Genomic DNA, 25,467 nt, shown 5'->3' on the forward strand with positions numbered 1-25,467 from the left:
ATTAATTTTGCAAAGGAAAACTAGAGGGTACATGCTATAACAATATCCCTTATTTTCATGAAATTAATAGCATATACTTTATATTTTCCCTCAAAAAAATATATATTTTTTATCAGCACTGCAGCTACTCCAGTAAGGATCCATTCAAATTCTGTCTATATATAAAGGAGCTGTACAATATGGGAAACCTTTATTCTATTACTATTCAGAGCCATGCATGGAAGAACATAGAAGGTTCAAAGGTTTCATTGTAATAGCTACTAAAATGCTTGAATTAAAGAAAATAAAGGGAAAACCAAGGACCTCCATGAATAACCTGGACACAAAGCCCATCTGTGCTTAGTTACTGGAGAAGTAAATAGAGAGGGTTTATGTTTGCAAGGCTATGATCATAGTAACATGACCAAGACCACTGGTAGTAATAACCTGGGGTTGTACACATCAAAATGTCATTGTTTTCTAAGCCATCAGAGAACACTGAGGCAAATACATTGGTGCTGGTTTTTGAGCTCTCCCTTATATCCTGTCTTGCCTTCTATGTGTTATCATCTCCTTCTTTTCTCCCACAGAATTTTCCCACAAGCTCCAGACAAACATTAGCTTTTAACTGTGAAAAATGCCAGCTGCAAAAATACAAAGTAAACAATTGCTGGAAAAGCTTCATCCAAATCTCTCCCTTAACAGGGCTTTCTTTATCTTCCTCACAAGGACCTACACTTGAAAAGGTTTTTTCATTCTCATCTTCCAGCCTGGGTATCAGATGGATTTCTGCCTTTCTGTTTGCGTGCTATTTAAATTGTGGTTGTTACCTTCTGTGTGTTTAGGGATTGAGCAAAATCATGATCCATATAAATATCAGTGCCACTCTGCCATTGCTAGTGCCACTGTCACCTGTGGCCTTGCAGTATTTTGGGTGGGAGTGTTGAGCACTCCATCTGCATGCTTTAAGCTCTACATCACTTTGGTGTCCATCACCAGGGTCTAATTTGTTGGGAAGTGCATCCCTTGTTGGTAAGGGAGGCTTTGATTCTGGATCATGGGCTGATTTGGGGCCCAGAGAAGCAGTCTGTGTAAAGTGTGCAGAATGCTCCCATATGAACTTAGTGCCATTTCATGCCCTGCTTTTCAGGACACACTTTATAGCAGTGGTCATAAACATGGGCTTTTGGTTCTTATCATAGCTCCTATATGTGGTGACTTTTTCTGGCCCTTTCCCTTTTCCAGACTGATCTCATTGTTTTGAAGCCTCCTGTTGACCCTGCATCATGAAGGGGATTTGGACTAGAAAACTTTTCATTGGTAGCCTTATCTTTTTATACCACCAAGAAGATGTTACTATTATAACTATTTCAAATCCTACAAAACCTTGTAGCATTTCTTCTCACTAGCTAAATAATTTCTATTAGGAAAAGGAAAATGTAAGTCTTTTCAGCTGCTTCCTCTTGAGGGATGTAAGATATCCGCAAATTTTGCTAACACGTTCCAGAACAGCCAGCTGTTACTATCCACCTGCAGCCATAATATTGATTGAAAAGAATATAGAACCTAAACATGGATAGCTTCTGTAATTATGCAGAATGAGTTTAATACATGATGCTACTTCAAATGTCATCTGGCATGGAATGTGGCATGAAATCTATTAGGAAATAATTTAGCTGGTTGAGAAAGTCTCCGAGAAAGACTACGCACTGTTTTCTTGTATTACTGATTCCTAAAAATATTCATGGATGTGGAAAGAGGCAATGACAAGACCAACAGGGCTCAGGCACCTGTCAGTTAGCAAATAAAAAGTTGTTCTCACATCCCTGTATCACTGCAATTTCCCAGCAATGGAACCAGAAGTGTCTCTTTTGCCAAAATCTGGATATATATTAAGAGATGGGAAATAATAAAAGAATGTTCTTCCTGCCACCAAGTTGATTAGATAAAGATGCCTTTGTTGTTTTTGCAAAAAAATTTGACCTTTTGCTACAAAGAATGGAAAAAAAAATGACAAGAAGTTTTTAGCCTCAAACCTGTTTTAAATAACTCTGTAGCCTGGTTATATGCCCTGTCAGGACTTGTGCTATTTTCTTTCTGATGAATCAACACAATTCAATATATGTCTTGTGACACATTTGCAATTCTATTGGAGATTTTGGCCCAAGGGAGCAAGGAACAGGAGTCAGTCTAATTATACAACTGCTGGCTTTCCAAATGGACATTTCTGAGTTTTCAATTGAAAGTGTCAGATTATTGATGTTCAGATGAAAAGTTAGAACAGAAAGCTTACTTATGATTGCAAGAGAACAATACTGTTATTCTGTTCAGTGAAAAAGTTTCTGTTTTTCCAAAAAACAATAAATTGAGTTGGGAAAACTTAGAGTGACTCTTGCTCTCCTAATTTTCAAGTCCAACAGGTCACACAGAGAAGCCAGGTTAGTAGTCAGCCCACAGCATGGGATTACACAGGGATTAGCCATTCCTATGTAAAGCCTTTCGAAAGCTTTCTGCTGGAAGAGGGTCTTCTCCACAGTTTTCTCCTGCCATAGAACCTGGTGAGGTAAAAGTGAAATTCCAATGGGGAAGGACCTACTGGCTTGCACAGGTCTTACACCTCCTGTGGGTCTATGCCTCAGCATATTAGTTTGAGGGAAAATAAAGGACTGCCAGAAAGGACAGATAACTGAGCAAATGCCTAAACTAGTAATTTGTAAAAGTTTTTTTTGCCATTGACACACCTGAAATACATTAATACAGCTTAAGGGTGCTGGGCTGGCATCAAACCCAAGAATGTCTCCCACACACAGACAAATACCACAATAAAGCCTAAACTAATTTAATAGTTAGCAAAGCATTATATCAGAGGTGTTGGTGTATTAAGATCCTTTGGGTCTCTTTTTAATGTTGCTCTTTGCAACATCCCAGACTTCAACATTCCTCTCTTTCAAGTAACTAAATGAAGATCTCTACCAAGGGAAAAACACTAATAATTCACAATCTGTAATACATTTGCTATGTCACTTTCCTAAAATTTTGTTGTGTTGTAAAGACTCGACAGTTTCCAGTTAACAAGACACAGGTGCAGCTCTCAGTGGTCCCCAGCATCCTTCTCCCTCTGAAAGTGAGAATTTATGTTCCCCTCCTGAGCATCAGCAGGTTTTGAAAGCTCCTTAGCTGAAGAGAAAAAGGCTAAATGCTGTCAATATTAAAAACTTTTCCATTTGAAAGGACAAGTGTTCCTACAAAGAGAAAAGAAAAGCATGGCTTATTTTAAAATGTTAGCAGTAATGAATGATTTAAATTTGAAAAGGTCAGAAAAACGCTATTTGTAAGTTCTCATTGGGGATTTTGCACCGACCTGACTGTTATATTACTTGTTTTCTTCAACATTGATAACAGTTGCAGGTGACACTTTTTTCTTGCCATTTGGAAGTCCCTCCAGTGTAATTTATTTTTGTACAGCTTTGTATAAGGTGCTTTGTCGGAAAAGATCCCAAAGACCATCTGACTCAAATACCGAAATGCTACAGTATTTTTGGTGAGCAGGCAGCAATCCCGTGTTGCCACTTTCTCATAGTCATAAATGGTGTCTCAAAACCTCACAAGTCATGAGTTTGGTTCATTTTTCTTTCTTTGTGGTATTTTTTTCTCTTCTTCTGAAGTAGATCTGCCCTTTAAAGGGATGAAAACTTACATCTTTTCTGTTAAAAAAAAAACAAAAAAAAAAAAACGGAAAGAATAATAAAGAATCTTGCCAAGGCAAGAACCCAACTAAAAAAAAGGTGCAGGTTTCAGGAATTCACAAAACTCTGTAATATCTACAGGAGAGGAAAGCAAGATCAATCAGCATAAGCGAGGCAGAGCCCCATGGTATCCACCACCTTTGGATCTTTAATGTTCATTCAAAGCACAAAAGCTCTGACTTCATTTCAGCTGAATGGTCTTAATAGTAATACTTAGTGCCCAGCTGTCTTATTTTGGCTGGTTAAATGAAGAAATTGTTTATGACTGACTTCAAACAATTGGTTCCCAGGTGCTTTGATAGTTCATACTGGTAGCATTCAGCATTGTCCACTGAATTGAAATTGTTATGCTATTAATATTAAGCATATTATATAATTTAAAATGTTGAATGTATGTGTGTTACATCAATATTAAGAAGGCCTGACACTTCCTACTGCAAACCCTATTTTCAGTTAGTTAAAACTTCTTATACTTGTAATGATTTGACACAAAATTTTCCATGCCAGGTGTCTGCCTCAGGCAGAATTTTGTGGTGTTCTATGGTGTGTTTGTTTTTTTTTTCCTTTTTAATGTCAGCCAGAGCTGCACATTTATTTCTGGGAGCAGCCAGCCAGGGAAAACCGTGCAAAATAAACCTGGGAGCCTTTTTGAAGGGACCTAATGTGTCCTTATCCTGGAGGAAGGCACTGAACTTTTGTGTGACTTTCTTTTGGAAACCTGCTTCAGTTGGAAAACCTACTGGGAGCTGGGTGAGCCCTATGCTCCCACCAGCCTGTTGGAATATGATGCTCAATACAACCATCCACTCTCAGTGCCTTCAGCTCAAACCAAAACCACCCTGCTGTGTGCTTGCCCTCCAAATAACCAGCAGCTCCTTCCAGCTCCAGGCAGGAAAACTGCTGGCAATAAGAAAAAATGTGACATATTTCAGCCACCTTTCCTCCTTTTGTTCATGGTTCATCTTTGTCTTTTTTGTGTTAAATACAATAAGCATCCCTTAATACCTGTTTGTGCTTTTAATTCCTGAAGTAAGTCTGCAAAGGACTACAAGGAAAACTAGACATAAATTCAATTTTGATGTAGATTTTAAGGCTAAAGGAGGTACCAAGCTTTTCCTTTGTTTTCTGCCCCAATGATTTTAACAGCAAGATACCTTCAAATTCAAACTTACTGCCCATGTTATGGAAAGAGGTCCTCCTCCTTCTTCTCTCAACTTGCCTGCCTTGTCTCATGTTCTCCAATATCTGTCTCAGATTTGGCAGCCCAAGCAGAGAGCCTGAGACTGCAGCAGTTTTCTTCCCTCATGCTGTGAAGCCACAACACATCCTGGTGCCTCCCCAAGAGCGTGGTTTGACTCGGTGCTGTCCTGAGATGCTTTTCTGCACCATGCCTCTTCCACCTACCCAGAAATTGGAGATCAGTTTGTCAAAATAATGCAATAGATTTAAGATTTTGTCCAAAATCTGAAATTAAAGCACAGAATTATAATTTCTGGTACAGCATCAGTTTGAATATTGTTTCTTTTAGTGGTATTCATACACTCCCAAATACCCAACAAGTATTTTTATTGTAAAATTTTTTCTCAGTATTGATTCTGTGAAGACCAGAACAATTTCTAGGGAATTTTAAATACATTTAATCTATTTTTATTTTCTTAACTTGACATTTCTTAAATTCTTGAATACTCATTTTGGAGTATCTCAATTATATTGCTTATAATACAACAATCTTGTACGTCTCTATAAATCGTATAATAATTCAGAATAGTGATAATTTTCTTTCAAAAAGATGTTTTAACATGATCAGTTTGTTTCTAGTCCTTTTGCTCTTTACACTGTGTAACTGGTGTGTTAAAGGATATAAGTATAGACAGAAAGTAGACTAAAAATTAGATTTGTTCAGCAAAACTTTGATTGCTGTATCACAGCCTTTTATGACAGCATTCAGTTCAAAGCTGTTTGCATACCTTATTGAGCAAGCTGCATATTTTTCCAGCGTGTGTATCCAGTGTGTATCCTGTAGTCATTACATTTTTGCACACTCCACTGGCTGAGCTGCATGGACTATTTTAACCATCACCAGGAATACGTGACGGAGTTCAGCTGCTCATTTGAGTGCTTTGGTTTGTGTGCTTTATTACTTCAGTGGTGTGTGTTGATAAAGTTCTGCTCTGTGCTGTTAAATTTTTGGTTCTGCCAATCTAGCTCGGTGCCATGCTGGGGGAATTGCACGCATTGCTGAGCGCTCGAAACGCTATAATCGGCAGTGTTTTGTTAAATGAGCTGCATATTTTTGTTTTTATATACATTGCTTACCCAGTTGTGTACATTTGCCCAACTCATTATACAAAATAAGCTTGATTGGAATAAGAACATTCTCTACCAGCTGTCTGCTCTGAGTCAGTATGTAACAAAATTAGCAACTTTCCCTTTCCAACAGTGACATGATTGCATCCAAAGTTTAAGGCAATTGGTTTGGAGATCTTGTTTGTTTCATTCACTCCATGCAAACATCAAGATTAACAAACCAATTTGTTGCAACTTAATTTGTTTTCAAAAATGTGAACAGAGTTAAGTAACAGAGGAAAATCTGAGCATTCTAATAGAGGGAAATGTTTCCATGTAGAGCATAAAGCATGTAGAGACCTGAATACAATTTTCTAACTTAAAGCCATCCATTAAAAACGTAAGATGGAAAATAACTAGAGACCTCCCAAAGTGGATATTCATCTGATAAGCAATATCCTAAATACCTAAAATTACAAACATAAAATTTTGTAAATTTAAGTGCATTCTTTTATACAGAGTTATAAAAATAAGTTCATCTTACGACCATTAGAAAATCTCAAAATATATGAAAACTCTTGTGCAGGGATATGTAGTTTCCCTACTGGCTTTGGTGCAAAATTGAATTACCACCTTCAAAAAAGTGATTTTCTCAACTTGCTAGTTTTTCATGTCAGTTCTAGTCAAACCTACAGGTTATTTTTAGATTTTGCTTTTACTGATTGGCAGAATTTGCAGCATAGAAGTATGTGCTCCCATTCACAAAATCTTCAGCAATACCTTACCTCAAAAAAACTAGTTTAATTTTTCTTTAGTACAGAGCCACTTAGGGCTATGCAGTTACCTGGCTTCCTACCTGCCCCTTATGAAAGCATAAATGTGCCTGATTCCTTTTTGTGTCCCACTGCTGATTCCTTTCACTTTAATCTTCTCACTCCCTGTTGCCTGAACAGACTGCCTGGAAGGTCCAGATTTGTTTTTGCAAAGTTTTACATATGAAAGCTTGTTGTTTTAGTAAAAAAATTGTTTGATTTTTAAACAGTGATCAATCAGTTTTTAGGCTTCTCATGGATCATTATGAAGGATGCCAACATTACAATAGTTTGTTCTTAAAGAAAAGAATGAATATAATTTTTAGTGGTTTGTCTTCACTTCTACCTTTAAAAAACAAATGTAAAGAGATTCATATAAATTGAATCTATCACTATATTGTGGACTGTTTTATAAAAACTAATTTAGACTTCATATTTTGTTTTCTTGGAGTACATCAACACTGGGTATCAAAAGAGTACAACAAATGAGGGATACTGCATTTGCTATCTGAAAAGTCAGTGTACTCCATGAGATGAGCTAGATCCAATTTAGACTTTCTTAACAGAGACAGAATAAGTAATTTTGTATGAAATGACTTGAAGCAGACAGATGGTAAGGAAAAAGGTTTTTCTCTTTTCTCTTGTCTTTCCCCTGCATTAATTTGCTTTCAGTATCAGTCCATTACCCTTAAAAATCTACATTCTACTCTTCCCTTGACCTATTAAATATCATCAGTTCCCCCAAACTTTTAGTTTAAACTAAGACCAGATTTAGAATATTTTTTTTCTTATCTATCATATTCAAACAACTGATGGCTATGTGCAATTTCTGTGTAGGTATCCTGTACACTTTTTTCAAAGGAAAATTCTTCCTTTTGCCAGGGAAAAGGAAGAGAATCCAGAGGGATGTGGATGTGGTGCTCAGGGACAGCACTTGGCAGTGCTGAATTAATGGTTGGACTTGATCTTGGAAGTCTTTTCCAGCTTCAGCAATTCTATGTTTCTATCCTATGGTTCTGTGAAGCAGTTAGAAGGTTTTCACAAGGAATGTTACCCCATTTCCCAGCTTTCCATCCACCTCTGTGATGTTAACTGCAGCACACTGGACTATTTTTTTTTTCCTCTGGCTAGGATTCCTACTGAAAAATTAGTGTGCTAAATTAAAAACATATATTTCATATGTGTCAGTGCAGTGTGAAACAACTTGGACATTTTAAATTCTTGGAACAGACAGGATATCCATTATCTGAGTCTATGGAGAATAACAATAATTCATAAGGTACACATCTATTGCATATATTATCTGTGTATATTTTTATGCATCTGGTATAGACAAGACATGTAGAAAGTCTTTCAGAATTTATACCTGATGTATTTTCTTTTCCTTTTTTTTCCCTCCAGAGAGTAATTTTCAATGTTGTCAACTTCAGTAAAACAAAAAGCCTCTACAGAGATGGGATGGCTCCAATGGTGAAATCCACAAGCCGATCAAAATGGTGAGTTATTCTCTCAAAGAATTAATGAGGTCTTGTACCAAAGACTCCATGGCTGAGGAGCACTTTTACCTGAGGGTATGGGAGCCTTGTACAGCAGAGTTGTGAGGACAGGTTCTCTTTGGAGCAGATGCGACTGTGGATTCTGGAGGCCCCTCGTAGTGCCTTGTTTCAAGTGCCATGACTGAAGGGATGTCCATTTGAGCAAACTGAGCAGTCAGGGCTTGGGGCAAATTGTTTTTCAGTGACTGTCCAGTTCTTAGGACAGCAATTGTGCCATTTTTGGCCTGCATTAATCTCCAAAACAAAAACCCTGCAAATATTATGGGAGATGGATTGGGGTTGGTCTGGTTTTTAAAAGCTGCTTGGAATTGTTCTGCCTATTTTGGGGTGTCTGGAGTTTGGTGGAGGAATGTGAGCTCTGCCAAGTGAGTTGACCTCATCTGAATGAGCAGTGCCTGGTCTAAGGCAGAGGGAGGCCAACCAACCTCATCATCAGCTACATGAAATTTACAAAATGAGAACTCATGTGCATATTAAACATGTGAATACCCATATAGATTGTTCATTTTCTCAAAGCAAATGTAATGAAACATCTACTGTGAATAATAATATGTAAATCTAGTGAGTCTGAATACGTGCAAGACTCCCAAGAATTATTTGATTTGCCTTTGCCAGGAGACTTGTTTGAATATGGATAGTGAGGTTAGGCCAGAGGTGTACGGTAAGTTATTCTTGTCAGCCTTCCCAGCTGCTACTTTTTATTGGTTAATTAGTAAAACATTTGATCAAGCTGGACATTATCTGAGCTTTATGAATATATCTTTCTTAAATGCTTCAACCGTCACAAATTTTCCACTCACAGGATGGAAAGGGTGGTCATAAGGGTGTTCTCATTGTGTGGCTTCCTCTTCATATGACCAACAGAATGGACATTTGGCTTTTTGTCTAGATGATAAGGTCATATGGACAAAAAGACTGTCTCATAGTACAGTTAGTGGATTGAGTCAATTCCAGCTCAATAGGAACATGTAATGACATTGAAAATTAATTTAAAAAATCCATTGCATTTACTGTTTTTGTAGCAAAAGCCATGTTAATTGTGTTTACTATTTAACTTCAGAAAAATCTTTTGGGGCATTTCAGGGCCACATTTATCAAGCATATTTTAATCATCTTTCAAAATCTTTTGCTTCTCTCACTGGGGTCTGGTAGTTGCAGCTAAGTGAATTGTGTTTTAAGTTTATCTATAAATCAGATATTGCTTTCATACAAATTTTATGCCTTACTTTGGTTTCAAATTAAAGTGTAAATCTTACAAAACAATGCAAAATGGACTTATTTTTTTAGACTACAGGCTCCTTCACTATTTTTAAAACAGATTTCTCTTCTATTTCCCCAGAGATCTATTTTTTTTTGTGTTTTATATTTTTAGAGGATGCATTTTGCTCCCATGAAAGTGAGGAATGAATAACATTGCCTGAAGCCAGGCACAGTGTAGGCAGCAGGTGCTGAGCAGCTTCCTTTTACAGGGCTACTACCACACTTTAATCCTGTTTCAAAAATTCAAGATGTAATTTTTTTTCTTTAAAAAGATGATTATTCTATTAAGATATTTTTATTTTTTCCTAATAGTCTGCATATAAAAACATCTTGCTCTGCTTTGAAGGTGCACATTAATTCATACTGTTATCAGGGACCTTAGTGATATTGGGGTCTACTCAGTATAATTTTCTGTCTTGATGTTAATAGGATTTATGCATGTGTTTGCCAAGTGGGAAAACATATATATTATTTTTGGATATATGAGCTCTGTCAGGGCTGTCTTCCATTTGGATTACGCCTTTCACAGTTACCTCTGTATCTGTTTCCATGGCATTCTAGTGCAACCTGTAAACAAAATTTTCTCTTTCTCTGTTTGCTGAAATAGGATTTGCCAGTACTTGCAGCTGCTATTGCAGCACACAGGTGGCTGTGGTCCTTGAACACGAGCAGGGCAATATCCAGCTGCATTGATTGGCTCCTCTTTGATGTTTTGTATGTATTAGTCTTGTAAGCAATACTGGATCATTCAATGCTGCAAAAGTGCTGAGCTCTACACGAGGGGAGGAATGTGTGGAAGGAAACTATTGGAACTCTCCACCTCATATTAGGGTTTATGTCAGCATAGCAGTTTAGTGGACACAATGTAATTAAATTAGAAAATTATATATTAACTACAAAAAGCTGAAGAAACTCTAAAGGTTTTTAAATCCTGTTAAAAGGAAGATTACCAGTAGCCATGGGCTACAAATACTCTGTAGCTCAGACTTCATCTCTGAATTCCTCTGTATGAAATATTTGGGGAATTAATTATTATTGTGCCTGCCTGTGGAGGCATTTGTTCTGTACCAAAATTCACCCAGCTTCCTCTGGCCGCACTGATAGGCACAGCTCTGTGTCCCACATAGCTATTCCACTCCCTTTTTTAGAGAATCAGTTTTGATGGTAAAGTGCCTCTTTTCCTTTTTGCATTTGAGAGACATAGGTGTATTATCCCTCTTAATAACAGATGTTCAATCCCAAGTTATGGCTTTTTGATTTAAATGAAAACTCCTCCTATATTCAGGTTAGAATTTTACTGTATTGCTCACAAACCCCTGCATATCAAAAGTAGATTGGCCTCCAGAGACTGTGAATTTTAATATTTGTTTTGAATGTGGTTATGCAAACATGACTCTGAGCTTTGCAACACTTTGTGAGTTTGATTCTTGACTCTGGAACAAATTGCTGCCAATTGCTCTTGAAGTAGAGAGTGTGTCAAACAGATATCAACGTTTTTGACCTGTATTCTCTTGCCCTGTGGGGTAAGATCTTTAAATGCAGACAGCATCAAGGTTCAGCTCAGTGTTACTGATGTAAATGGAGCCTATCACTGTCATCAAAGCACTCTATGTGGACACAGATGTTCTGGTGTTGACATATTCTTCTCTTTTGAAGCAAGGCCAAACATTTCCAGTAATGAGCTACTGGAAAAGGGGAAGCAGTAGGGATATCCTTGAGGGATACGGAAAATATAGGTTTCATTGTAAAGAAAAAAAGATTTCTTTTAAAAAAAAAATTAAAGCCTGTAAAAAAATTCTGATTAAAATGATCTATATGTTTTGCCCACACATGGCCATGGACACTAAATAGTAAGGGATTGTATCAGTTGAATCAAATTGCACTGCATTGAAGCACAGCTCACATATAGAAATACAGCATTGTGTCACACCTTGTGACATCAGTTGCTTTCCATAGCAGAACGGACAAGATAAAACTCAAGATTTCTTTACAAACCAAGGAAATGAGCCATGTCACTTTAACATTTTGCTTAAAATTAGCTGTTTTTTCAGCTATACTGCACCAAGATTTTGGAGAATTGGAGGGTGTTTTAAAATAAAAAAATACAATATATAAATTTTTAATATAAAACCTCAGTATCATAGAGACCTGTCCTGATTTGCCTGTGTCTATTTTTCCTGTTTAGTGAATGTGAAGAATTTGAAGGGAGATGGATTTGAGGAAATTGAATTTTTGCTGTGTTTATGGACTTTATACTGTAATCTTATTTTTCTTTGCTGCTTGATTTAAGTACAACATTACTTTTTTGCAGTTTCTTAATCATGATTTCACACTAAGAGCTCTTTCTTTAGATGTAAAGGTAGTAGAAAAGCCTGCCATGTGGGCAGAGCAGTGGAAGACCATCTAAGTACATATACTGTACCAATTTATTGATTGCACAAAGTTTTACAAGTTTCTCAAAGTTAAATAGAAGAGTGAATTGTTCGAGAGGCAGCAGATTTTCCAAATGATGAAGTGAGCAAATATTCCCTTTGGGCAGAGAACAGCTATAACTCTTGATTATTCAGTGTGAGCATTGCCTCATTGGGGACATTAGTTTTTCAAATTGTGCTAATCTTTTAAAAGTAACAACTGGCCACTCATCACCTTAGGTATTTCAGCAAGATCATGTACAAAACTCTAATTAGTATTTATAGAACAGCAACTCCTCCCAGTAGAATAGTAGCAGTAGCTGGCAAATATCTGGTTGACACCTGTTAAGTCTTTAGACATCCATTGTATTTTATTCTGCATTTCAAATGAGCAGAGAGCAGTAGGTGAAGTCCCTATAATTAAGGGATAAAGGATAATAAATAACATGGCTCTTGAGTGGATGAACACAAGGTTAAAGGCTGTTCTGCAGTTTTGATGCTGTATTTCAGGAACTGTTTGTAAGTAACCATGCTAGCTAAAATATTATTGAGCCTTCAGCATAAGGAGGATTTATGTCTAGATCTAAATGTGTTTTGTTTACAATGTCAGATTCCAAACTGCTTCTTGGCAAAGCAGTTGCTTTCTTCCCTGTCTTTTATCTCACTCAGCAATGATGGCTTTTAACTGGGTAGCTCCCTTCCCCAGCAAGCACTCTGCTACCTCTGCTGCTAAAACATCCACTGCTAAATGCTCACAACACATTGCTTCTGAAGTGTTTTTCTTTCCCAGCAAACCTGGAAGCACAGAAAAACTTCTGGGTAATTAATTCAAATTTGAATCTGTTTGTATCTTGGTAAATATTGTCATGATGAGGATTTTTGGTAGACATCAAGAAAAGCAATGTAAGTTTTATGAACAATACTTCCATATGTTCCATTCATCAGAAGGGGACAAGTCTGAGAAAATCTGAATTTTGAGTAGCTAAAACGTGTTGCTTCTTGCCAAGTTTCTTTAACATTTGTGTCTACAATGCAGTGTTACAATCACTACCATGTCTACCAGGCTGCATTATACATTCTGAGACTTTCAGCAGCATTTTTAGTATGTATTTATATATCTTTAGCCATAAGATAAGCTGTTTGTGAAATGAGCTGTCATTTGTGGTGAAACAGTTTGAGAATAAAGCACTAAATATATATATAGCTTGCTAATCTGAAAGACTAAATTTGCTTACTATAAAATATGTAGCAGGCTGGGGCTAGTGATAACATCACCTGAATTTAGGTGAAGAAGATGAAGAAGCTGTTAGCATTACCTGATTCCTTCCTCGGCCTATTTTACAACTTTGGCTACCCTTGGAGGTTTGTTCTTTTGCCAGCTCTGTAATGCCATGTGTGCTTGCTCCTGCTTTGCTGAGGGATGTGGTGAGGATGCTTTTGCAGGTTCAGGAATGTGTCCCATGGCACAGGTGGGTGTTGGTGCAGTCCCTGCCAGGTGCAGCTCCAGCTCCTCAGAGCTGCTCCCTCCCTCATCCTGGTGCAGTTCTGCACAGGAGCATGAGGATGGGAGTGGGCCCAGGGTAAAACCAAACTTTAAAGGAAGAGAAAGAAGACTTAATCTTGGTCTGGGTCATCGCAGAGATCCAAAATCAGCTGTACAGCTCCAACCACAGGAGCAGCAAGGGAGCTGGGAATAAGTGGCTGAAGCAGGGACAAGGGAATGGGGGTAGCACAAAAATGCCTTGAGAATTGTCTGTGGAACCATAGTCTTCATTTCAATAACTTGTAGCATTTTGTTTGGAGAAAACAGGGAGAAAGGCATTTCAGTATCGACCTTTTGAAGTCCCACGTTGAGTGAAAAGCAGTTTTGTGTGTCTTAGTGCAGCTCTTTGGAAGAAAATAGGATCTTTTTAGACAGGTTTCAGGTTGGCATGTATATTAAAGTGAAATAACTGCCAATCCCTGGGTAAATTAATGTTTGTGTGCATCTTGCAAAATAACAAAAGAAACAGCTCTAAGCACTCTACAAACCTATAAAAGAAGCACACTCACTTCCTCTTTCCCAGCCCAGCAAAGGTGATTATTCCTGGAAGTAGAGAGGAGATTCCATATCACAGTTATTAACAACAGCTTTGGTGGAAATAGAGGAGAGATTATATTCTACTGAAAGACTGTATGAGTCAGATCCCAAAATTAATGTGTTTATTGTGTAGATTAAATGGGATTTGTGTCAAGAAAGTAAGTTACATTTTATTGGAGGGATACTTCACTGCAAATTTAAGATGGAATTATATTGGAGAAAACTAATAACAAAGAAATTAATATAAAGCAAGGCAAATGAGTTTTAGGATTCAAAGAGAAAATTATGAAGAAGTTCCACAGCTGCTATGCCATCATGAAAAACCCTAGCTGTTTTATATGTATGTGAGTGTTTCCTCATCATTTATCTAACTGATCTCCTATAAATCAATTTATTTAGATTACAGCAGAGTCAAAAGGCCCCAGCCAGGATCAAGACTTATTGTGCTTAGTGCTGTGGAAACATATAAACAGACAAAGTCCTTTTCTAAAGTTGTGAAAATTTTATGATTGATTTCAGTAAGAGCAAAGTTAGGCCAATACTGAGCACTTCTGAAAATTCCATCCTTAAAGATTTATTCCAAGCAGTAACTGTTTAAAAAATGACATACTGCTTACATAAGAGTCTAAATATTTGATGGTTATAGTATTTACATCTAAAACACCAGAGGCTATGTGCTTTAATACCTCAATCTGTTTCCCATATACTCTGTCAACATGAGTTCCCTGCATTGATTGAGGGCACTCTGTGATCCCTAAGGTTGTATTCATGAAAGGTTACCCTTGGTACTATTTTATTCATGAAAGGTTTGAAGCACATAGGAAACAAATGGGTTTGTTCCTGTTAGGTGCATTTTTGACATCCATAAATACTTAATTACTGGGGTTCTGATGAGAAATTCAAAAAATCTTAAAAGTATACTGTTGTGTGAAAAGAGCTCCCCATCACTGGTGCAAACCACAATGTAATTTGCAGTTGGGAGATTTTGTGGCAGTTTTAAACAACTGAATTGTAGGTTTTTCCCACTACAGTCCATGGTATTGAGTTTAATAGCTGCAAAATATGACCAGAGTTGTGCATTATATCCCATCCTGAAACAGGTCATTCTCTCTCCTCAGGTGATGGGCATTTGGTGGAACTGATTGCATGAAAAGTGTTCACAGAACTGGGTCCCTAACCTTGGCAGGTTTAACAAAAAGTACATAAAATTGAAGCTTTTTTTTTTCCCCCTGAAATGAGTCTGTAAGTTAGATAAATATGGGCAGCACTGAGCTCAAAGTAGAGTCAAACTACCAGGAGGACATTGCAGCTTTTCATTGCAATTTTATACTTTGGACTAATGGAGTGAAGCAGAATGAAAATCACCTCTGTTAAGAATGGCATTTATCAGCTGTAAGTACTTAGTAGTAAGAGCTCTACACAGACAAAGCTGAGTGTCACCAAGAAATGTACTTGAAAATCAGACTGTTAACACAAGACTACACAAATAAGAGCCAAAAACTGTAATCAGAAAATGTAACATCTCTTTAAGAATCTTTTAATGGTCTGAAGAGTGCTAGACAAGTTGAATTTAACAAGATGTAATAACCTATGACATAATATAATTGAGAATGCACCAGGACGCAGCACAGTCAGGTTAAATTTTGGCTTTCCTTCACTTAGCCTTGCAACTTTAAAGATCTTTCAACACAGGTTTTTAAAAATACATAGTCCTGTTTAAATTTACATATGAAATAAAAGCGTAGAATGTGCAATACATCAGAAATACAGTTCTAAGCAAAGTTTGGGCTGAAACATCCAGCCTAATATTTTAAATTATTTGTTCAAATCATTAACAACAAAGTTTTTTATTAATTTCCTGTGAAGAAACAATGTTGAGTGCAGAGGAAAACGTGTGAACTTCTGATAAAAGTGAGACTGTTACCAGGCGCTTGCCTTATATTCGAGGTGCCATGGTAAAAGTCAAAGCAATGAGTTCAATTTCTCTTTTAATAGAAAATGAAATAGAAGAAAAAAACATTTTGCTGTACTGTGGAAATTGAGAACTGTAGAGAAAATAAGCAGTAAATAAGTATGGCAAGTGATAATGCAGGATCAGAACATTAAAATAATAGGTACTGTATATTGAACTTGGACTCATGGGATTCAAGAGTTGTATACAAACCCAAAAGATAAAAACCTGGGTTTTATGCTGTGATTACTAGGGATAAGTTATGAATTAACTTCTGTATGATACGGCACAGGTTTGAGAGAATTAAAATCTAATGATAATACAATAAGGATAAGATCTTTCCTGTATCTCTAGATGCTGAGGCAGTGGTTAAAGTTTGTTTTTAAAACTGCTTCAAGTAGGATTATTGAATTCCAGCTTGAAAGTGAAACTTTGTCTTCCTGCTTCACTATATTAAGCATCTGTGAGATTGAAAACCTAGCAAGAGCTCTCCTGGTGTGATTAGAAAGTATCCAATATTTTTTGGCAGCAAATACTAATTCCAATCATTCTGTCTAGTACTGCTCAGGCAGCACGAGGATAACTGGCTGTCAGATGTTTTGGGTAATGGAAAGGTGAGGCTCCATGCTCTCAGTGGAAACCTGGCAGCTTTGCTGACAGTTCCCTGTCTCTGGAAAATCAGAGTGCTGCTGGGGAGGGCATGGGCTGTGCTGAGTGATCTGGGCAGTGCTGGTTCTTGGCTGGAGCAGCATCCCTTTAGAAACCACGCATTTTTGGTAGAAGTCTGAACAACACAGTGCCTTCATTACCACCCTCGGGTGTCCTTGCAGGTTTCCCTGCCTTTTGCAGGGATGCAGGGCTGGTTTATCTTTATGGACTCCCGGGGTATTGGGCAGCTGGTCTGGGGCATTTCCCGGTACCTGTGGTGGCATTCCCAGGCTGGACATGCCCACAGCAGGGCCGTGGAGGTGGGTGAGGGGTGAGCAGAGCAGGTGGGACATGCAGGTATGTGAGGGATGGGCAGCGCAGGTGGGTGGCAGGAGAGCAGTTCAGGCGCCCACTCTCAGGGTGAATCCACCCTCAGGGTGACCCATCCTCACCCTCAGGTGGTTCCAAGCAGGGGAAGGCAGGGGGCACTGAGGAAGAGGGAGCCTCACACATCCCAGCCAAGAAGGGATTCTCCATCTCCTACACTGCAGCAGCATGTGAGTCCCTGCCTGATTTTGTCTTTTAACCATGATGGGTGTGTGGGAACAGTTAAAAATGTTGACAAAGAAGCCATAAAGTGTTTACTTTTGCTTGGTTGGAAAGAAAGTGCCCTCCGTGTGTCCAGGCTGTGCCCTGCCCTGGGGACACCTCCCTTAGGGGCTGCATTGTGCCCTTTTCTAGGCTTATCCTCTGCTTTTTCCCCATTCTGTGCTCTTGGACAGATGTTGCCAAGACCCGTGAGAGGTTGGCATCCCTGGTGACAGGATGTGGAACTTGCTGGCACACCCTGTCCCACCAGAGGTACCTGTCGGTGTGTGGGCAAGGTGTGTGTGCTCACCCCACTGCCACTTGCCCCAAAACGTGTGGCCAAAGGAACGATGTCACGAGAGGCACAGTAACGAGTAGAAAGCTCAAGGATTAGACTTTTATTAAGGTTTGGTTGTTAATTTATTAGGGTCTTGTACCAGCTAACTGGACTAGTAGTAAAATGTCATGAAATGGTAAAATTAGTAGCTTCCCTAACAGGGAATGTTAAGGTTAATGAGATTGAGAAAGAAAATGGTGCTTCTGTTTGCTTTTTGTTTGAAAGCATCACTGTTTTTAGGCCTTTCTGAGGTGCTGCTGTAAAAAATGCTGACTTCATTCTGTGGAGAATTCTTTTGGAATTGTTTATTGGAAATATGTGATACCATTTACAAAATTTATAGGCAGGGATATTTCAGCTCAAGATAAAGAGATTCAACTTAAGAGGATAGATTTACCATAGAAAGAAATTGAGGAATATCCAAGTTAAAATAACCTACTGTGCCTTTTAAGATGTGATAAAATCCTTTCCTATTATTTTCCTAGTGGAATTAAAAAACACCAGTACCTCATGGCTTCACAATCAGAAGTGATATAATAATTTAGCTTTGATAAGAAAAAGATTTTTTTTTCCCCATCTGCTATGGTACTGGATACCTTGATGTTCTTATGGTTGTTTTTTCAAATGTCATTCAGTCAATGAAGGGGAGTCATGTAGCATGTGTATTTTTCTGTGTAGGTTTTATTAAATGTAATTCCTGGGCTCTCCTGAGGGACTGTCTCTATCCTGGGGGTACTGGTGGAAAGGAATGTGATGCCAATCCTGCCCAGGAAGTGTTTGGCTTGTTTCAGCTCTGTGAACTTGAGGAATGACTCAGCCAGGGGAAAAGTGCTGCTGCATGTGCAGTCAGAAGGGCTTTGCCTTCAAGAGCAGCTTCGGTAGCTAAAAGCAAAATAAGTCAAGATAAGTAGGGAAGGAAACACATTCAGATTCACTGAGTGTTAACCCCTGCAGGGAAAAAGCTGATTCTTACTTTGAAAGGAGGAAAAAAAAGGGAGAAATACTGTGTGTGTACCTGGTGAAATGAAGGGGAATTGATTTAGGTGGGAATGATGGATGTAAATAGAGGTTTCTCTATAAGTTAAAAAACAAACGAACAACAAACCCTGTGCTGTATGTCACACTCTTCAATATGACATGTTCACGTTAACTGTTACATTCCTGCCTGAAATTTGGGGTTTTTAAAACCAGAAAATTATTTGCAATCAGAGAATGTTCACCGGGAGGAAATTTCCAAAAAAGTGGAAATTTCCCAGCTGATGTGAGGTACCTTTAAATCAGAAGTTCACATCTGTGTGGCTGCAGTCTTTGACAAGATTCTCAGAGTACAGAAAAGTGAACAGAGCATTCTGGAATTGTCATTTCTAATACTCATCAACTCGTTTCTGTCTGCTATGAAAGTACAGAAGCCAATAACCTAGATGAATCATAAATGTCTGGGGTGGGTGTGTTGGTATTTTCGTATGGGGATGCTCCTTAAGTTTGTTTCCCTTTTCTTATGGCAAAGAATTCCAAGTTTGCACTAAGGAACTGGGCTTTGCAAACATATCTGGGTAGAAGAAGTGAAGGAGTGGATACAAATGGCAGGAAAATAGTACCCTGGAGTAAAATGTGCAACTGTGCCTGGGGCCTCTGGATAGTGAGATGAAAAAGGGAAATAAATTACATGTTGACTGCAGGTTCTTCTATATAGAAAAGAATCAGCTAACTTAACCATAAGCAAGGATGGTAAACTGTATTTTAGTTCTTAGCAGCTGCTGCACAACAGAACAGAGTGTTTGCATTCACAGTACTGCCACTGTGTGGTTTCCCCTGAAATTCTGCAGGTAAGGAAAGCTCTTCTCCAGCAAATTATCAAGACACTCAAAGCAGCACGTAGGTGTGGGAAGGAGAGTGATGGCAGTGAAAATGGCATGGTGCATTTCCAAAGGTTTGCTTTTTTAGTTTTGGTTTTGATTTCAGTTTGCCTTCCTTGAAGGAGGGATTTCATGCTTGAAAAGTTTCTGCCCTCCAAATATAGGTTTTAAGCACAAGCTGACATTTCAATGCCCTAATATTTACAGCTGAAACTGAAGGTTTCCTTTTGTTCTTTATTTCAAAGGTTGGTACACAATTTTAGGTCCAAACCAAACTTGTTATTAGTGTTTATTTTGAAGGTTTTAGTTACTGGAAAGTACACTGCAATGAAGTAAAGATATCCACTGACAGAATCCTGTGCTAACATAAATAAAGGCTGTTTGTAGCTTTAATTTAACATGTAATTAATAAAAGCTATCTCTCTTGAAGACACCAAAAAATGTGAATTAATGTTTAGAAAACCTTCTGGTAAGTGAGGCTGAGATACTTTCTAGCAGATGCACAGCATTTACAAGTATCACTAATATGATCTGCCTGACAGCATGAGCCACATGCATGGAGCTTAATGATCACTAATGCCTCAATAAAATCTATTTATTGGAGTATATTTTTTAAGACATACCTTTAAGTACAGATACTTGATATTTTGACTTCCAGTTTCAAAATATGCTTCTGTACTCATTTCTCATGTTGGTATCCTACCACTTTTGCACTGGGAGGGGATTATAAAATATTGATATTTAAAATATCAAAAAACACTCTGAACATAAGTGACATAATACAGGTTTTGTAGTCAAGCAAAAATATAATTTAGGTCAATTTTATTAAAATATAGATACATAAAAATATATCTTGTTACTAGTCTAGTGGTAAATGAGACTTTAATCTGGACAGTTTTTGAGCAGTACTAATTGTTTACTTTCACTTTGTGCAAGATTCTGCTGGATATCTTCCATCTGAGTTTCAAATGGAACAGTTGTAGTTTTAAAATACTGGTCAACTACTCTTTTTTCCTATCTATAGGACTGCAACATTGTAAAATGTCTCTTAATTTTCCCTGTTATATCTAAATGCAACTACATATGCCAGAAACAGAAAATCTGGAAGCTAATCATGAATTGCAGTGTCTCTGAGGTTGTTTGACTTCTCTTCCCCTCCTCCTGTTTAATACTGGATTTGCTTGAATGTGAGATGTGAACTTCAGAAAGCTGTGCCCTGGAAATAAGTGTGTTAGAGCTGTGAAAATCCAGTAGTGTTCAGAAGCTGTTCATGGATTCAGTTACACCATAGTAACAATAAAATAATTGTGAAGGTTGTTTTTTTGGTTTTGCACAGGAGCAAAGTTTTTATTCAGTAAGGATGACATCTATAAGAAATAGAGAATGGAAAAAAACCATGGTTCTTTAAATGATGGCACCAGACATGGACTGCCCAAGAGAGCTGAACTTGCTCCCCAGGCCAGTAGCTGAGCTGCCTTGGATGTGGGTAGATATGAAAACAGTTGACTTGGGTGGCTAAAATGAAAGTCAACTAAGGTGGAAGAACTTTAAATGCAACTTGTAGTGACTTGATAAGTTTGGAAGAGTTAGGGAAATTTTGGTAAAGTTTTTGGGGTTATAGAGTGTGAGGCTGACTTTGGAAACTCAGCCAGCAAAAGCAAAGTGGTTGTAATGTTTTGCTGTTTTCTGCTCAGAGTCCCATCCCAAGATAGAAGATCTAACTAGTATTTATTATCACATTTTACAGGAGGAGAGATAAAGGCAAAAGATAATAGATTTTTTTTCAAGGTCATTGTAAGAAGCAGCTTAGGCACAACCTCAGAATTTTTTCATTTTATTTGTTTCTCAGTTCAGTGATCTGCAAGCAGTAAAAATCTAGTACCAAATTTACTACATTATACTGTTACATTATTACCTTAAAATTTCATGGCATACATAGATGGCTGTAAGCTTTAACCCAAGTCCAACTTGGGTTCTGAAGCTTACTTATTTTGGTTTTTTTCTGGTGATTTTTTTTTGTTTAAAATCCCAGGGAAAGCTTGAAAATTTCCAGGATTTCAGACTTCAGAAAGTGGTTTGCTCTTTTTTTCATAGGCATACTACTGATCCTAACAGATTTATCACACCTTATTAGTTATAAAGGAATATTTATACTCTTTTTCTTATCATCTGAGAGCTAGAATTTCCCTCTGACAATATTTACATACAAGTTATCGCTTGCTAGATTATTGAAAAAGAAAACACCCTTCATCACCTCAGAATACTTGCTATTTTTTTTTAATGTTTCAAAGCTGTCTAAAAATACATCTAGACACTCCAAGCTAAGCAACAGAAAGGCTTCCCATAAGTTCCAGAACAATTAAACTCAGTGCTCCCTTCTAAATAAACCATGTGCTGGGTCAGGAGGGGCAGCCTCTTTAGCCCCACTGTTTGCAAAATGTTCTGCTGGAGCCCTGCACAGGTTTGAAGTTTTTCTCAGGTCTAACTGCCAAAAAAAAAACAAAAAACCCACTGCACGTGGTATTAAATTTAGCTTTTAGAAGTTTTTCCAACTAAGTTTGAACTGCTGAAATGAAGGTTCATAACACAAAGGTTGTCATACCCTTTGTGCAAATGGTGCCCTTATAATGTGGCATATTAAATATTTAACATAGTTTGCAGCAGATAAAAAGCAATTTTGTTTAATTTTTCCTAAATATTAATGCTATCAGGCATCTTAATCCTTTCATTATAACAAAAATTTGTTCAAGCTCATTCTTATTAAACATTTTCTAATTTATAATGATATGGATGTTTTTCTTCTGATCCTAATAATTAAGGCCAAAATGCCATTGTAAAGAAAAAAATGTGAGAGCTGGGAGGGGGAATCTTCACTAATATATTGGGAAGAATTGCAGGCTAGAAAAATAGCTTTATTTTACCCAAGGATACCAAAGACAATACCTATCTCTCAAGTAATCCAGCTCCAAGTCTTGGGTCAGTTGCCAAGGAATGAAATGGAATACCTGCAAAACACTCAGTGAAATGACCTGGAAAATAATGTATAAAGAGGTTGCCAGTCACTTCTGAGTGAGGACCATTCTTCCATCTCTATCTCTGAACTGCAGGAAAAGAAATAAAAATTTGTGAATTGGAATTAGTTTCAAATCAACTTTTCTCTGCATCCCAGAACAAAATGTAGTCAGCAATTATTTATAATGCTAATTAAAGACCTGTTCTAACAGGGTTACTGGAGGCTGAAAGCCCTTGATATGACAGCAAATGATTTCCATAACCACCCATTGGCATTCAAAGACAGTATAAATGTAGGGAAAGAGTAGGAACAATGAGAAACAAACAACTGTAAGGAAATATTTTTTAGAAATTGAATATATTTAGGTGATGTTATACTCTAAGCAGTCTGATATTGATTCACTAATTGCAGTAAAACTGCAGCTGAAAAAAAAGGGGGACTGTGGCCCATTTTCCTAGTGGGTCCAAAATCTCTAGGTTGTTTTAAAAAGATGTTATGTTTATACTTATTTTCCTTCTTCTAATTCTCAATTATGTACTCTCACAAAAGGACATTCACACATTTGTTTTATAACTATTTTTTTTTTGTTATGCAGCTTTTCTCTTCTTGTGGAATGACTGTTTTTAATTTTCAATGTCCCAAGCTTTTTAGCTGAGCTGAAGAAATATTGCTAATTTGTTTGTACGCAAGGAACTTTATTGTTTTTTTTGGTAGATGCATTTTTTTTAAAAAAATGTTTCTTTTAAATAGTAAGCTGCTTAAAACAGTCTTTGCATAATTCTTGGGTCTGCTGAATCCCATGTTAGTTGATTTTCTGAGCCAATATTACTCATGCATAGAGTAATTATATAGATATTTCTTTTGAGAAAGTAAAGAATGAACTTACAAGATAAAGAACTGAGGTGGTGGCTGTGGGGTTTGTGAATACAATAGGTCAGTACTTGTTTTCATATCAGGGAAATTCTGGAGAAACCTCTATATTTAGCTAGAGTCATTTTTAGATTTAAATCAGTGTAAGGCAGGCTCCTTTCCTCCATCATATTGTAGGATTTTGTGGTCTCAGGTGAAGCATTCACTTTATTTTGAGAGTTTGATTGAAGTCAATCAATCGAGAAGTGGAGCACATTTTTAAATTCCTTGATGGATGTAGACTTCTCCCAAATGCCAGAAATGCATAGGTGGCCATCAACTATAAATCCCACTTGCTTCTGTTCCTAAGGAATCTGTCCCAAGCATCCTTTGCCAGGGTGGGATCTGCACCCAGGGGTGAGTGGCAGCTGGCTTCACTTCCCTCAGTGGACAGCTGGAACATTCTATTCTCTTCTACGCTTGCATTCCTGCCAAGATATGTTGTGAATACACCTGCAGCTTCTCTTCAGCTGTACCAGCTACTGAAGATTCTGTTGTGCTGCCTTCCTGGTGTCCTCAGAAAACACTGGGAAATTCCAGGTTTAATCTCACAGGCTGATATTTGTCTTAGAAGCTGCCATGTGTCTTGGTCTAGGATAACAAACAGAGACAGGCTTGGTCATGAGTACTGAAGTTCAAGGTGAAAGAAAACAGCTCGTCAGCGGGGTTTGCATTTCATCTCTCTTACCAGAACACATTGGAGGAGTTTTACTCTCCTTCATAAAGAAATGGAAAACTTCTCTCAGCAATTGTAATAAACAAGAGGAGAGAGACCAGAAAGTAAAAGGAAGAGATTTGTAATAGTAAAAGTTCTAGGAGAAAGAAGGAAATATGCTAACAAATCACCAGTCCTACAGGAGCATGATGCAAACCAGAACAATTTCCTCTGCAAAACTGCATCTGTATTGTACAGGATCCAGACCATGTTCTGTGTAGTCACAGTAGAGACACATGAGTGAACAGACATTCATATTTTCTTCAAGTGAGGATTTAAGTCTAAAGGTGAAATAAGGATTTTTTTTTTAATGGCCTAACTAAATAATTATGGTACATACTTTTTTTTTTTTTTTTTTGGCACTAATAGATGGACCTCTATACAAGAGGTTGAATCTGGTAAATCTCAGTGGCCTCCAACTGTCAGAATGTACCTGGCAAGTTTAGAGGAGAAAAATGACAGTAAAGGGGAAGGAATAAGTCGACATTAATGTTACATGCCCACATACTAACTTGGCTTAAAGTAGATATGGAAATTGAGGTCTAAAATATCTCTCAATATCGTTAGAGGAGACAGATTTTTAATGTTTTTCCAATAAAAAAGGTTCTTTCAGTTCATGAAGAGCTATAAAAGTGTAACTGTACTCTTCATGTAATTGAAACGTTAATTTCACCAACCTTTCCATGGAGTGCTTGAATGTCTCTTATATGCGTCTCTCTCTTCACAAATATCAAGTTTAAAGGTATTTTTCTTCAACCTGTGAAGATTTCTTGAGTTGCAGAAAAACAGCTTGTTACGAAACCCACAGTTCTGTACATGAAAAATATTGAAGTTCTGTTTTAAGTATTACTTGGCATATCAAAAACTTTACACTGGTAATTGCATTGTCAATCATGTAGTGTCCCATTACTAAAGAGGTACAAATCCAGCCATTCTTTATTTTCCAATGGCTAAAAATATGAGCTTTATAATGAGAAAATAATACAAATTATTCCCTTCAAGAATTACGCAGTGTATATTACACAACAAAATTATCATAAGCAACAGTTAGATCATGAATTATGCTTGAAATATCTGCATTTCCCAGCTTCCTACAGCCTTTTTTAAAAACCCTTTGAGCTACGCCAATGCCCACTGCGTATCGCTCGAAACCTGCAGAAGGTTTGTAGTCAGTACGAGCTGATGTGCTGTTGATCACTGTTTGCAAGCTGTTTAATGTTAAAAGTTCTGCTGAAACTGTCAGTAGAAAGACTATGAATAATTTCAAAGACCCTCCCAGGCTTATCTGTTCACTTGCTTCCAGCACGCTGCTTTTAGTAA

General features: G+C 37.5%; 1 protein-coding gene across 8 annotated transcripts in view; it reads left to right on the forward strand.

The window, feature by feature from the left end:
* BEND5 (BEN domain containing 5) overlaps positions 1-25,467 on the forward strand; it is an 878,609-nt gene that overhangs the window by 207,110 nt on the left and 646,032 nt on the right. For all 8 annotated transcript variants that reach the window (XM_072932490.1, XM_030278790.4, XM_072932492.1 and 5 more), the window contains one exon: positions 8,225-8,319. In XM_072932490.1, coding sequence (XP_072788591.1) covers positions 8,225-8,319 — 95 coding nt within the window. The remainder of the gene's footprint in view (positions 1-8,224; positions 8,320-25,467) is intronic.

This window comes from Taeniopygia guttata, chromosome 8, assembly GCF_048771995.1.
Source record: "Taeniopygia guttata chromosome 8, bTaeGut7.mat, whole genome shotgun sequence".
Taxonomy (NCBI): Eukaryota; Metazoa; Chordata; class Aves; order Passeriformes; family Estrildidae; genus Taeniopygia; species Taeniopygia guttata.